Source organism: Aureobasidium pullulans (genome assembly GCF_000721785.1).
Source record: "Aureobasidium pullulans EXF-150 unplaced genomic scaffold scaffold_2, whole genome shotgun sequence".
NCBI lineage: Eukaryota > Fungi > Ascomycota > Dothideomycetes > Dothideales > Saccotheciaceae > Aureobasidium > Aureobasidium pullulans.
Genome location: NW_021941022.1, coordinates 1,821,852 through 1,834,541, shown reverse-complemented (window position 1 = coordinate 1,834,541; position 12,690 = coordinate 1,821,852). Strand labels below are relative to the sequence as shown.

Sequence of the window (12,690 nt, the reverse complement as noted above, 5' to 3'; positions counted from 1 at the left end):
TGCCCCGGACGATCGTTCAAGATAAACTCAATCACATATTATATGTGCGGTGCGCTGAGGGCGACTATCAGAACACCTCTGGATGCTTCGTTCGGAAGTTCAAGTTCGTGATGTGTTAATAAAGCCTTCGTGTTAGAGGCATGCTTGAAATAAAACTACAGAGGCATTACATGGCATAATTGTCAAGTTCAGGCAGTGGCATTTTCCGAAGGAGTCTCAACAGTACCACTCTTCTCCTTTGCTTCTTGGTTCTTTTTGTTCGCAGCTAGTTGCCAGGCAGGAATGGCGGCCCGTCCGTTCATCGAACGGCCATAGGGACTGGATGTCGAGGAGCGATCAGGAATTGAAGGCTTGGTGTCAGCAGCTGGTGTAGGTGTAGATTCGTTCGTAGAAGATTCAGCGGCTGGTGTGGCACTTGAAGCTGGGACAGAGCTTCCAGTGGTAGGGTTGAAGGTAGGAGCAGACGGATTAGGGCTTCTTGGAGCAGGAGCAGACATTCTGTTGTTGATCAGAGTCTTGAGGCTCTTCATCTCAGTAGCCAGATCGGACAAGCGCTGGTCAGCAGACTTCTTCTGAGACTCCATGGCAGCAGGGATCATGTCTTTCAGGCCACGAATCTCATCATTTAACCTCCTGCCCTCGTCATCTCTTCGTCTGCTCGCATCCTTGAGCTGGCCAATGACAGATTCGACCTCTGACAAGGCAGTGTCCAGCTTCTCGGTACGAGCTTGTTCAGAAGACTTGAGGTCTTGTGTGTCTGTTGCGAGTTGGTCTAGCAGGGCAAAGGCTTTCTCGAAGGAGGCATCGACTGCAGCCTTGTCTTGCTCGAGCTGAGGTGGAGTGGGAGGAGCGATGAGAGGATAGATATATCGTTTCGCGACAGTGTAGGCACCGAAACCAAGACCACCAACTACAGTAGCCATGATGAACCAATCACGCCAGTCTCGTCGCGGTAGCTCCGGAGGTGGTGGTGGAGGTTGTTGCCAGTAGGCATTCTGATTGTATGACTGAGGCGGTGGCCTCTGATATGACTGGACTTGTGTTTGTGGAGGTGGTGATATCGGAGGTTCCGAGCCAGCGCGTTGGAGAGCAAGGTCGATCTCTTCCTGTGTCAGGTTCTTTGATTTGAGAAAGGCGATGCGTTGGTCGACAGGGGCTCCAGCTACAGAGGGGTCTTGCAAGACTGGATAGGTGGTCAGGATTGATTAGGGGGGTTGGCGGGATACAGTTACTCACATAAAACCTGGAAACAATGATTAGCTTATCACATGTCGCTGGCCAGGTCTGGATGAGGCTTCACTTACGGCACTAGAGATGAGGTCTTCGCGCACCATCTTGACAGCTGCTGACTCCAGACGAGTGGATGTTTACTCAGATTGAGATGCGACAGCAGTCGGCGGCAAGAATGTTGGACGGACACGGAGATGGAGGCACGCGGCCGGCAAAGTGTCATAGGCCGATACGCCGAGGCATGAGCCGAGGCTTTTGCGGGGAGACGGTGGGAGACCCTGCTCGTAAAGTGCTCGTGCGCCTTGGCCTTGGCATTGTTGACGTCTGAGTGTTTACTTTGGCGATTCGACTTTGTCGCAACCCAACGCGACTTGCGACTTTTGTTTACCTGACGACATTTTGCTGCACTATTGTGCATCTAGCTATATCGCCTTCGCACAGTATTGTATAGTCGAACATCCACTAGGCGACAACATGTCGCAGGATCAGGGCATTTTTTCCGTGCGCCGCCCGCGCGAGGTCAGTCGAGTCGCATACCGTTCTTCACCAGCGCCCATCTCACACGCATACAGACACTCGGCCCAATCAACCACAATTCATCCGCAATCCCTCTGCCCGCCTCGGCCATGAAGCGCCAAAGTTCCTTCGGTCTCGGTCAGATGCAACCCGCCTCGCATGCCCGCTCGACTTCGGGTTCCCGTATGTCTCTGGCTCCGGGTTTTCCTAGGCAGCCCGACTTTCAGCGCGCTTCTTCTGGCAACAATCTCGCTGACCTTGGTCTCTCCACCGTCAAGCGTCCTTCAACCCAGAACATGTTCAACAGCACAGGAGGTAGAAAGAGCTATGCGCCTGTCAGCAGCACTCCTGCTCCTGCTCTACAGCTTGGCGACAGCTCCCAACGACGCAGCAGTGTCTACAGTGCCCGTCCCTCGGCTGCCTTTGGTGGGCCCATGGGTGGTCACCAATCCTTTTTCGCTACTGCTCCTCCCGCGAATCAGCCTCCTCAAGATCCTCGCAGGTTGCGTGATCCAAACACTCGCCATACTATGGGCACTGAGCTCATGGAGTTCCTCACCCAACGCAACTTTGAGATGGAGATGAAGCACACTCTCACCCACAAGACCATGACTTCACCCACACAGAAGGACTTCAACATGATGTTCCAATTCCTCTATCACTGCATCGATCCGGCATATCGTTTCCAGAAGAATATTGACCAGGAAGTTCCTCCGCTTCTCAAGCAATTGCGATACCCCTACGAAAGAAACATCACAAAGTCACAATTAGCTGCTGTTGGAGGCAACAACTGGTTCACTTTCTTAGGTATGCTTCACTGGATGATGCAGCTTGCAAAGATGATGGAACACTTCAGCGTCGGCACCTACGATGAGGCTTGCGTCGAGTCTGGTCACGATGTTTCTGCAGACCGCATCACTTTCGAGTTCTTGAGCGACGCCTACCGTACCTGGTTATCCGTCGACGATGATGATGAGGAAGATGACGAGGAAGCTATCCAGAGGCTTATACAACCACATGTCGAGGCCATGGCATCCAAATTCGAGGCTTCCAACCAACAAAATCTCGAGCAAGTCAAGGCTTTGGAAGAAGAGAGCAAGCAGTTGCAGGAACAGATTGACGAGCTCGGCAAAACCGCTCCTCGCCTGGCCAAATTGGATGAGCAAAACAAGATTCTCGAGGAAGACAGGGTCAAATTTGAGAATTACAACAACAGCATCGACAAGAAGGTTGAGAAGTACGAAGACCGACTACGCATGCTGGAGAGCGAGATGCAGCGTCTGGACCAGGAACTCGCAGATGCAGAGCAAGAACGCAACAGCTTGCAGGAGATGGTCGACCGACAAGGAATCACTGTCTCGGATATCGACCGCATGACAGCTGAGCGCAAACGTCTCCAGACTGGTGTAGAAAGCACAAACCTGCGACTAGAAGAGACTCGCGATGCGGTAGCCAAGAAAGAGGCCGAGGCAGCCCAAAGACTCGAAGAGCTCGAATCTGTGGTCTCAAAATACAACCGCATGGCTTACGAGATTGGAGTAATTCCTCCGGACGCGCCAAACGCCCACGGACAAGAATACGAACTCATCCTGAGTACTAGCGAAGGACCCGCTTTCGGATCATCTCAGATGGGCGAGCAACCACAGGACGCTGATCGCCTGCTAGCCGAAACTGGCACTGGATACCAACCACATCACTTGCTGAACCTGGATGTCCGAGGCAGTCTTAAGAGCAACATGATCAATCTGAGAAAGGAGATCAGCGAACGCAGGAACAACGCTCTCGAGGCGGACATGAACAACCATGATTTGCTAGACAAAATCAAGGAGGCCATCGAAGACAAAAGAGCCGAGGCCGAGACGCTGGAGCATCGCATACGAGCTGCAGAAGATGAGTTCGAAAAGACCAAAGAGGTAATTCAAGTGTCTTCGAACGATTGATAAGAAGATGTACTAAAACAAAGCAGATCACAAACTCCCAGAAAATGGCGTCGGATGCTCAGATCGAGAAGATGGAAAAGGAGCTCGCCAGAATGCGTGCCGGCCTCACGGAATCGGTGCAGCTGATGGAGCAACGCGAGATGAACACCAACCTCGAATACGAGCAATTGACGGTGGCTTCTTCGGCACTTCGTGAAGAACTCCACACAGAGCTTGAGCGCATGTTAAACGACATAATCAAATTCAAGGTTCACATTCAGGGCAGTCTCGAGGGCTACGAAGAGTTTGTGGCTCAAGAGGTTGAAAGGGAATGTGAAGAGCAAGAAAGAGAAGAGATGGGTGCTGACGATGAGAAGTATGGTGAAGATGTTGAGGCCAAGGTGGAAGAGATGGATCTTGACGAGTGAGGTGATCTGGATAGGATGAAGCTTGACGACTTGGTTAGTGTCGGATGACCAGGCAAGATGGCGGAGTTTGGGCGGATTGCTTTTATGATACCTCTGTTGTTATTTTGGTTCTGGATGGATATTACGAATGTTCAAAGGGTTGATGATTGTTCAATGTTGCTGCCTGTTCTCTGATGATTGATGATTGATGATTGATGATTGATGACCATGTTGATGGCTAACCGGACAGGTGGCCTGTGCTCTCTGGCGCCACGTCTTGAGGCTGAGCGTGGGTAGTTTCGTAGCGGTTGCCCGCCGACACGGTGTTATCAACAAACCTTGCCCCTGCTTTTGTGTTGTCGTCGCCTGCAACATCTTGGTCAACCTTGTCGCATCCATATTGCGATAGTTCGAGTCAAGATTCAGCCCGACTCGCATCGTCTCCGTCCCATCATGGACAGCCCCGAACCCGATACGCCCTTTGCGGCCGTCAGTGCCCAAACAACAAGAGCTGGAATGGTGAGCTCCCTCGCCCCTGTCAGGCTTCAGGCTGCCGGAAAAGAGTTGGACCCTATACGCGCTGGATACAGTGGATGAGGAGGATGTTGTTTATCTAAGTACACAGGCTGATCGTCTGTCGCAATACAGCTCTACCAATCCTACCTGGACAAGTCAACACCTTACAAGACATACCGATGGATTGGAACTGGTGTCGTCTTCCTGATGTTCGGTCTGCGCATCTTCCTGGCTCAAGGCTGGTACATTGGTACGCCTCTCCATCAAGTCAAGTTTCTCGTCTGCCTCTCCTGACACTTTCTCTCACAGTCGCATACACTCTCGGCATCTACCTTCTGAATCTGTTTCTCGCCTTCATCTCGCCCAAGTTCGACCCTGGTCTCGAGTCCGCCGAGGATATGGAGGAGGGCAGTAGCGGAGACCTTCCCACAAAGTCGACCGACGAGTTCAAGCCTTTCGTGCGCCGCCTTCCCGAATTCAAGTTCTGGCACACTGCCACCCGCGCCGTCGTCCTTGCCTTTTTGTGTTCATGGAGCGAGATTTTCAACCTTCCCGTCTTCTGGCCTGTCTTGGTCGTCTACTGGTTGATTCTCGTTGTTCTGACCATGCGCCGCCAAATCCAGCACATGCTGAGTAAGAAGATGGAATCTACCTATAATGAAAACTTCAGAGCTGACAAACAAAAAATAGAGTACAGATACGTGCCATGGGACTTTGGCAAGAAGAACTACGCCGCCACCAAGAACAGCAACTGATTTCACGCAACTCAAGACAATACAAGAAACCACAAATGTCGCATTAATGTCACACGAGCTCGCACCGCTTTGTATTAAGAAAAAAGTGATGCATCGACTCTTTTACGGGCCACGAAGATGCATACGAAGGGTTTAGGATGGGAGGCTTGGTGCAATTGATTAGTCAAAGGAGTCTCTTATTCCAGCGTACATTGATCTCCATCAATCATTGAATTGATTACTTGAATGAAAGATCCAGTATGAACGTATCATTTTTACTCATACTCCTTCCACCAGTTCATCTTCAGGGAAGACTCTGGGGCCGAAAGAGGTCTCTCCTTCATGGCTTTGGTGAGCCGGAAGCATTGAAAACAAACAAGGGGCATCAAAGCGGTCTGCATGAGGTCAAACCACTCGGAATATACAGTATTGTGATCATAAGATTTTGGGGCATCATCTGATATACTGACTAATCTTTTGGTCAAGAACGATGGAAAACATGTCGAATCGATGACAACGAACCGGGTGTCCTGCACAGCAAAAGTGATCGGTATAGCCGGACTTAGGCGGAGATAGCACCCTAGACGTCACTCTTCTCGATGCGACACACAAGCAAGCTTCCCATATTCCTGACAAGATAGCAAAGATGTCGGCGCCACAAAGACCAGAGCAGGGACATTCCCGGCATCCTTCGAGCGACACTAGGCGTGGTATGCGACTTCTTGTTTGGTCAAACAGACCAGGATTGATCTAACACTTTCTTAGTCGCGATGCCACGGCGTAGCACCAGAGGGCCTCTGGATATGGATTCAGCGTCAGTCTTCATTGCTCGTGTCTTTCAGGTTGATGATAGCTGATGAAGGGGTATACAGCGCCGTACCGACGTATCAGCCACCGACACCAGCAATACAAACCGCATTACCGCCTTCACCGGCACCGTCGCCAATGCCTATCCGAACAGCATCGCCAGCCTCATCTCTTCTCTCTCCTGTCCAGCAAAACCGCCCACCAACACGTACGCGATCAAAAAGTCCAGCATCACGCACAATACAATTGGATCTCTCACTTCTCCTTCGTCCTTCCCTGTACGCGCCAGTACCGACAACCCAAATCGCGACACCATTCCTAGACACCTCACACCAACCAGCCCCAGACACGGATTTAGAAACTTTACTGTCGCATAGACGTTTCATTCACGCAGCAGACAAAGCAACAGATATATTGACTTCCGGCTCCATTTCTCCATCAAACACTCAACAAATACTGCAACTCCTATACACGCGATTCGCCTGTCTCGTTCTCTGCAACCAAGCTACCCTCGCCGCAAAAGAAGCAAAACCACTCTCCGATCTGCTGGCGAGAGAAAGCAGCACATATACCCGCCCTCACCGCGAAATCTTCCTTGAGCAAATTCCATGGTCTTTGCGATTATTGCTGTTGAAACTCCAAGTTTTGGGCACCGCGGATGCTCATAGGAGAGCTATTATGGGGTTATACGCTTTATCTTCCGAATGTAGGACGTTGGCGCAAAAAGCCAGGGTTGACAAAGATGAAGAGGCGTTTAAAATGTGGAAGACCAGATTAAGTGATTTGGGCATCAGGGTCGCTGGTGAACTTGTCGAAATGGGTGAATTGGAAACAGCAAGACGACATCTGGCAACAATAACCCCTGGACCCGCAACCCCCGAAGCGGAAATGCTGGAAATGTGTATACGCAAAACATTACTGTTGCTTAAAATAGGGGATACGAAAGCAGCGGAGGAATGCCTTGCCACCACCACCACCATCACGACTTCATCCTCGGAATCACATACAGACCTCGACGAAAATCTGCTCATCCAACAAAAAGTCCTTTCCGCTCTAACCGCCCTCTGCACATCCTCCCCCACCACCGCCGTCACACAACTCCAATCCCTAGCCACCACATACCCATCAAACCCTCTAATCCTCCACAACCTCGCCATCGCAAACATCTACTCCAACAACGTCAGCACCGCCTCTTCAATCCTGGAATCCCTGGTTTCGGAAACGGAAATCGTGTTTCCGACATTGCTGTTTAATTTATCCACCGTGTTTGAATTGAGGACTGAAAGGGCTAGGGAGAGGAAATTGGGATTGGTGGACGCGGTTGTGGAGGTGGGGGTGCGAGGAGGGGGTGGGCAGGTGGGTGGGTTTGAGAGGGGGGTGGGGGAGTTTAAATTGACTTGATTGAATGGAAGAAGAAGGGAAAGGGAAGGGGAAATCAGGATGGGGGGTATGTTGGATTTGTCACGATGACAGAAGTGGTGATGTGTAAAGACAGAGGAGCATTCTCTATTTTTCTCAAATGCCGAATATTATCTATTTCATTTCATTTCTTTTTTGGGGGGACCTACGAGATGCATAAGAGGTACTCAAAGACTAATTCTGTCATAAAACATAACACATCCACTCATGAAGAAGAAATCGAGATCTAATCACGTTCTTTCCACCACAAGAAAACCAGCATAGCTTTAGGGGTCCTAGTGCGTGGGGGATTAGGAATTTGTGTATGTTTTTTCCGACATTGTGATTGTGATGTTATTTTTGGTGTGGAAAGAGGCTAAGATATATGCACGCAAGAGTTTGTGGTACGTAATGGCTAGAGGGATGTCAAAAAGTTGTGTCGTAAGGAGTGGTGCAAGCAAGGGAGGGAGTCGAGCTTATGATTTTCAAACGCGGGCAGATCTTTTGTAGGTTAGGATGGGTATAGGGGTCTAGCTAGACTAGACATTAATAGAGAAGCAGTGGGGTTGAATTGTTATAGATAGGTAGATACGGAACTTATATATGAAGAGTAGTCAACTGACTTCACGCATGAGGAAGTTTTGTAGTAGGCGCTAGGATAAGGGAAGAATGTGTTGTAAGAGGAACACCTTTCTACATTGTTTCGAATGCTTGAGGACGCGGCTGAGGTGACTATTTCGGGTCGAACTCCGAAGGTGGTCGACTAGCGTGCCAGAACCAGCCTTGCACACTAGCGCATGAGCTGAAAGAAATGTATTGAGATGGGCGCTTGCTGATGCGGAATTGCTTCTTTGTCTCCCCGAAGCTTGATGAACGACTCACGTTTACAAAAACATCGTTTAGACGACCTCGGACTGTCTCGTCAAGTTCTGAGAATGTACAGCTTGTTGGTTGTGCTTGGTACGGTATCATTTCTGTTCATCCTGCTGGTCAAACGCCGTCCCTTGCTTGGGAAATTGATCGTTATGACTGTCAGATTGGTGAGATCTTCACGCTGTCTCGACATGTGTGACAAACTGACAAGGGGATATTTAGTCGTCTGGTTTCCAATCCGTGAGGAATGCTTACAGGAGCACTAAAAACTCGTCCACAACACCACTCGAAGACAGGCTTGAAGAAACGTCCAACGATCTGGAGGCCACTCGGAGAGAGCTCGACATAAGAGATCAACAACTGCTGGAGACGGAGAGAAAGCTCCAAGACCTCAAAATCAAAGCAGCAAGTCTTTTGAGTGGTCATCGGGCCCGCGAAGACGGATGGTCGTCACCAGATCGCGAGATCCGTTCGCTGTATGCTAAAATTGAGGCTATGGCGAGAAAACTGCCCCTCCGCACTCCTGCAGAAATGATGCAGACCGAAAACGTGCTCAAAGAGCTGAGGGAAATATCCTGGCATGTAGAAGATGGATCCGTACCAGCTCTGAACAGTATCTCATTGTTTGAGGGGATACTGGGCAACTTCATTGGAAAAATGATCTTGACCAAAGGTCACGAATGCTGTGGCATCCGATATGGACGGGAACTGCTGCCACTTCTCAAGACGATTGGAGCGCGTAAGACGCATTGCTACCTCCACCAGATAGACAGACCCATTGCTGATCGAAATGCAGGCAACGACGAAGTTTCCGATAAGAGAACAGCGGACATTCTTGACTGGTGTGAGGAGACTCCTTCCGACTCTTGGCAAGATTCGGCAGTTTTGATGTCGCTAGTCAACGACCTCAAAAACGACATCGTGTCGAACCTAGTCATTTCAAAACACGAGCTGAACAAACACGATTGGAAGTCGTTGGTACAGCGAGCAGTCAAACTATCCGTGGACCTCTACAGGCTCAACATCAAGCTGGAACTCACATCAAAGGACTATGTTGACGAAAGAAACCGGATGTACGATCCGGCCGATGAACGCATCACCACTAGCAGCATCATCGCGGGCGACTTGGAAGAAGGGGATCGGTATCAAGTGTGTTTCGTGCGTCAGCCGGGATTTCGAAAGCTCCCGTGCAGAAACGCCACAGGCTCGGCTGGACAGTACTTGCTCAAGGCTCATGTGCTAGTCTCGAGATATGAGGAAGCTCCAGACGCACGGAAAAGGCAATAAGGATATCAAAGCGTTGGCCAGGAGGCGTGATGATCATGGGCTATAGAGTAGAAAGCAACTGGCACGATGACACCAATGGACGTTTCTTCATCGATGAGGGTGGCGTAGGTCATGGGAGTTTGAGTATGACTTTCCAGACCAGAAATTGTAGAGGTGGTCATTGGACAGTTTATCTGGATTATGTCGAGGGGAACGGGTATAGATTGGCGTGAGATGTTTTCGATGGTGTGGGGGAAGGTCATGACATGAATGTTGGGGAAAATCTTGACTTCCATACCCAAACGGTGTTTACGTGAAGAGCGTGCGGTGTTTTACACATAGATGTTTTCTTGAACTCCATGGCCGTGTGGCCGAATCCATATCATCCCATAACCAGATCGTTCGTAACTCCAAAATCAAAGCAATACGCCAGGGTGTGCTATGCTCTATGCATTGATTGTCTCCTTGATCAAAGCAGCCAGCCTCTGATAATCCCTCAATAACTCATCAACATCTTTGATTCTCAAGTCCTGAGCATTCTTTGCATCGATGAATTTCTGTACAGGCGGTGTGGCCTTTTTCAGTGCTGCCAAAGCCTCTAGAGTATCGAGATCGGTTTCTGGTTGCACGTTATTTGCTTCCGAAACAGGTTTCTCGGTCTCGGGAATGTGACCGAGCTGCTTGGTTCTTTCGGCCATCGCAGATGAGGCGGCAGGTGTGGTTGGTGTCGACGAGCCACTTGCAGAAGCTGAACGTCCGAATTTCCCGAATCCGCCGAAGCGGGACAAAGGGTTAATTGAGTTCATGAGATTGCCCATAGATTCGACGGCGGACTGTGTCGGAAGCGAGGATGAGATGGAGTTGTTGATAAGCGCGGCATTTGGCTTTTCGGCGAAGATGACGCGTTTGCCACTACTGGCACTGCGATTGCTGTCCACACTGCGTTCACGCAAGCGACCACCAACCAAGTTTAGCATTGTGTTGTCCACACGAGGCGCTGAAAGTGGGTCGGCAGTCGGACTTGCTGAGAGCGACTCTGCAAAGTTTGGATGGCTGTCCATGGGCACCAAAGGCGGGGAGCTTACGAGCTTGCGAGCATCTTCGAGAGTTCTGGGCATGACTATGGGAGAATCCTCAGTGCCAGCACCTTGCTCCTTCATACGACCAAACAGAAACTTAAAGCTGTTTTCGAGGGTCGAGTTGATAGCGTCGAATGCCTGATCAGCCGAGTTGAGAAGTTCTTCTCGCCCAGCTTCGATGCGTTCGGCTTGTGCTTGGATCAAAGATGAGAAACGTCGCTGTGTAAAGCCAGGTCGCACTGGATTATTGGCAAGAGTATTGGGTGAAGGAAGTGGTTTGAGGGAGGTGTCTCCTGGACTCAGATCGGAGGAGATGGCTGATGTGGTGGTCAAACCAGGAGCTAAAGATTTGGGACTGGAAGGACGGGCAAAGTTGGTAGGTCTCTCATGGCGAGTTTCGGGATGGAGACGGCCTTGAGGAGCTTCGTCTGCTCGCAGAGAAGATAGATCAACGGTTTCGAGGAACGAGATGGCGGCTTCCAGGTTGACCAGACAGTAAGCAGCTTCACCATCAACCTTTGCACGGGCACGGAAGAGCTGAACGAAATGTAGGTTACTGATGACGTTGATAGTCTCCGGATCCGAAGTCATCAAGGTGTAGATCAGAGTCGGCAGAACCTCATCAGCAGAAGAGGTAGAAGGAAAGATGCGAGATAAAGTCTCAACAATGCTCTTGTGTGCTTCAGTAAGCATTTGGAGCTTTCCGAGAGGATAGCGATGGTCGTCCATGCGTTGTAGGTGTTCTCTTGCGGGTGCAAGCAATTTGAATATCTCCTCATGCAGCTCTTTCTCATCAGTCGGTAAGCCGTTGCCTTTGGCTGGTTCAATGTCGACGTGCAACTCTTTCAAGCCGATGCCGACCAGCGACAAAGCAGCAGTTCTCGAACGAAGCTTTGCATCTCTTTCCTCATCATCGGCACTTCTGTGTCTGTATATCCGATCATAAACCTTCTCACACACGGCTCTTTCTACAGCTTCCTCCAGAGCCAGTCTCTTAATCTCCAGATCCCGACGGGCTTTACGACGATCGGCGACCTCGGAAGCTGTCAACATCTGCTGTTCACCCTGGCCATTCGGAGAAGCGTTCTGGTCTGCACTCTGCTTTCTGCCCTTGAGTGTGGCATTCGAGGCCTTCGAAGCTACTGAGCGTGACGGAGACTTCTCTCTAGACAGGCGTGTGGAAAGGGTTGCGATGTGTGTTGAGATGTGTGATTCGGCTTGTTCGTAGAAATCTTGGAATAGCTCGGAGATGGTATCGATATTCAGGGGATTTGCGTGTGTCTTGACGGAGAGAGACTTGAGGAACCTCTCGCTCAGGCTTCGGATCTCGATTGGAAGTTGGTCGAAAGTAGGGGGTACATTGACAGCAGGTTCCTCATGGCTATCTTCTTCGACGCTCTCGAAAACATCGCCGTGTGAGAAAGAGGTCATGTCCTTTGCTTCGGGTATTGTCTGGATGGTACTGGCTCGGGCGCGAGAAGGAGAAGCCGGAAGGGACTCCGGATTGGGATCGAGACGTGTAAAGGAGCGAGAAACATGGAGAGGGCGTGGCCTAGGGGCCTGTTTTGGAGAGGACGAGTTGGACATTGTTGATGATCTGCAGGGTCGGTACAGGAAGAGGTACCGCTAAGCTCGCCGAAGTTACAATGACAGCCGTCGAGGAGAAAGACCGTTTAGCTTAAGCGAAAGTTATGAAGAGGGTGTCATACAGAGTGAAAGATGGCCAAGTCAGACAGATAATCGTGCGTCTAAGAGTTGCACATGTCGTGTGTCCTCCTGAAGGCAGTCCGGCGTGCACCATTGACTCGGAACAACCCCACCTTTTGTGTCTTGGGTCGTCTGTCTTTCAGCCGCTCCTCGGATTCCGCCGCAAAGTGTGGCTCTGTGGCTCTGTGGCTTCCCTTTGTCGATGACAGACGCCAAGGAACAACCCCAGCATCTGCCA

General features: G+C 50.4%; 6 protein-coding genes across 6 annotated transcripts; 4 read left to right on the top strand and 2 right to left on the bottom strand.

Moving 5' to 3' along the window:
- Positions 1 to 170: 170 nt before the first annotated feature.
- Positions 171 to 1,532, bottom strand: M438DRAFT_402703 (peroxin 14). The gene is made up of 3 exons (XM_029909612.1): positions 1,305 to 1,532; positions 1,237 to 1,243; positions 171 to 1,183 (listed from the first exon to the last, which is right to left on the bottom strand). Exons 1-3 carry the CDS (start codon positions 1,332 to 1,334, stop codon positions 189 to 191), a joined length of 1,032 nt encoding a protein of 343 aa, XP_029765116.1. The 5' UTR covers positions 1,335 to 1,532; the 3' UTR covers positions 171 to 188.
- Positions 1,533 to 1,579: 47 nt separating this feature from the next.
- M438DRAFT_342468 (HEC/Ndc80p family protein-like protein) lies at positions 1,580 to 4,242 on the top strand. The gene is made up of 3 exons (XM_029904763.1): positions 1,580 to 1,749; positions 1,803 to 3,659; positions 3,713 to 4,242. The coding sequence occupies exons 1-3, from the start codon at positions 1,705 to 1,707 to the stop codon at positions 4,091 to 4,093; spliced, it is 2,283 nt and encodes a 760-aa protein (XP_029765115.1). The 5' UTR covers positions 1,580 to 1,704; the 3' UTR covers positions 4,094 to 4,242.
- Positions 4,243 to 4,488: 246 nt separating this feature from the next.
- M438DRAFT_342466 (retrieval of early ER protein Rer1) lies at positions 4,489 to 5,460 on the top strand. Its single transcript, XM_029904762.1, has 4 exons — positions 4,489 to 4,591; positions 4,721 to 4,838; positions 4,898 to 5,221; positions 5,279 to 5,460. The coding sequence occupies exons 1-4, from the start codon at positions 4,526 to 4,528 to the stop codon at positions 5,341 to 5,343; spliced, it is 573 nt and encodes a 190-aa protein (XP_029765114.1). The 5' UTR covers positions 4,489 to 4,525; the 3' UTR covers positions 5,344 to 5,460.
- A 508-nt stretch (positions 5,461 to 5,968) lies between these two features.
- On the top strand, positions 5,969 to 7,755 carry M438DRAFT_362182 (uncharacterized protein; the record flags this gene model as incomplete). The annotated part of the gene is made up of 3 exons (XM_029907564.1): positions 5,969 to 6,032; positions 6,088 to 6,136; positions 6,195 to 7,755. 3 exons carry the CDS (start codon positions 5,969 to 5,971, stop codon positions 7,528 to 7,530), a joined length of 1,449 nt encoding a protein of 482 aa, XP_029765113.1. The 3' UTR covers positions 7,531 to 7,755.
- A 797-nt stretch (positions 7,756 to 8,552) lies between these two features.
- Positions 8,553 to 9,687, top strand: M438DRAFT_331775 (uncharacterized protein; the record flags this gene model as incomplete). Its single annotated transcript, XM_029903433.1, has 3 exons — positions 8,553 to 8,567; positions 8,623 to 9,139; positions 9,197 to 9,687. The coding sequence occupies 3 exons, from the start codon at positions 8,553 to 8,555 to the stop codon at positions 9,685 to 9,687; spliced, it is 1,023 nt and encodes a 340-aa protein (XP_029765112.1).
- Positions 9,688 to 10,112: 425 nt separating this feature from the next.
- Positions 10,113 to 12,571, bottom strand: M438DRAFT_311681 (uncharacterized protein; the record flags this gene model as incomplete). The annotated part of the gene is made up of 2 exons (XM_029902483.1): positions 10,406 to 12,571; positions 10,113 to 10,303 (listed from the first exon to the last, which is right to left on the bottom strand). Exons 1-2 carry the CDS (start codon positions 12,330 to 12,332, stop codon positions 10,113 to 10,115), a joined length of 2,118 nt encoding a protein of 705 aa, XP_029765111.1. The 5' UTR covers positions 12,333 to 12,571.
- Between the last annotated feature and the right edge of the window lie 119 nt (positions 12,572 to 12,690).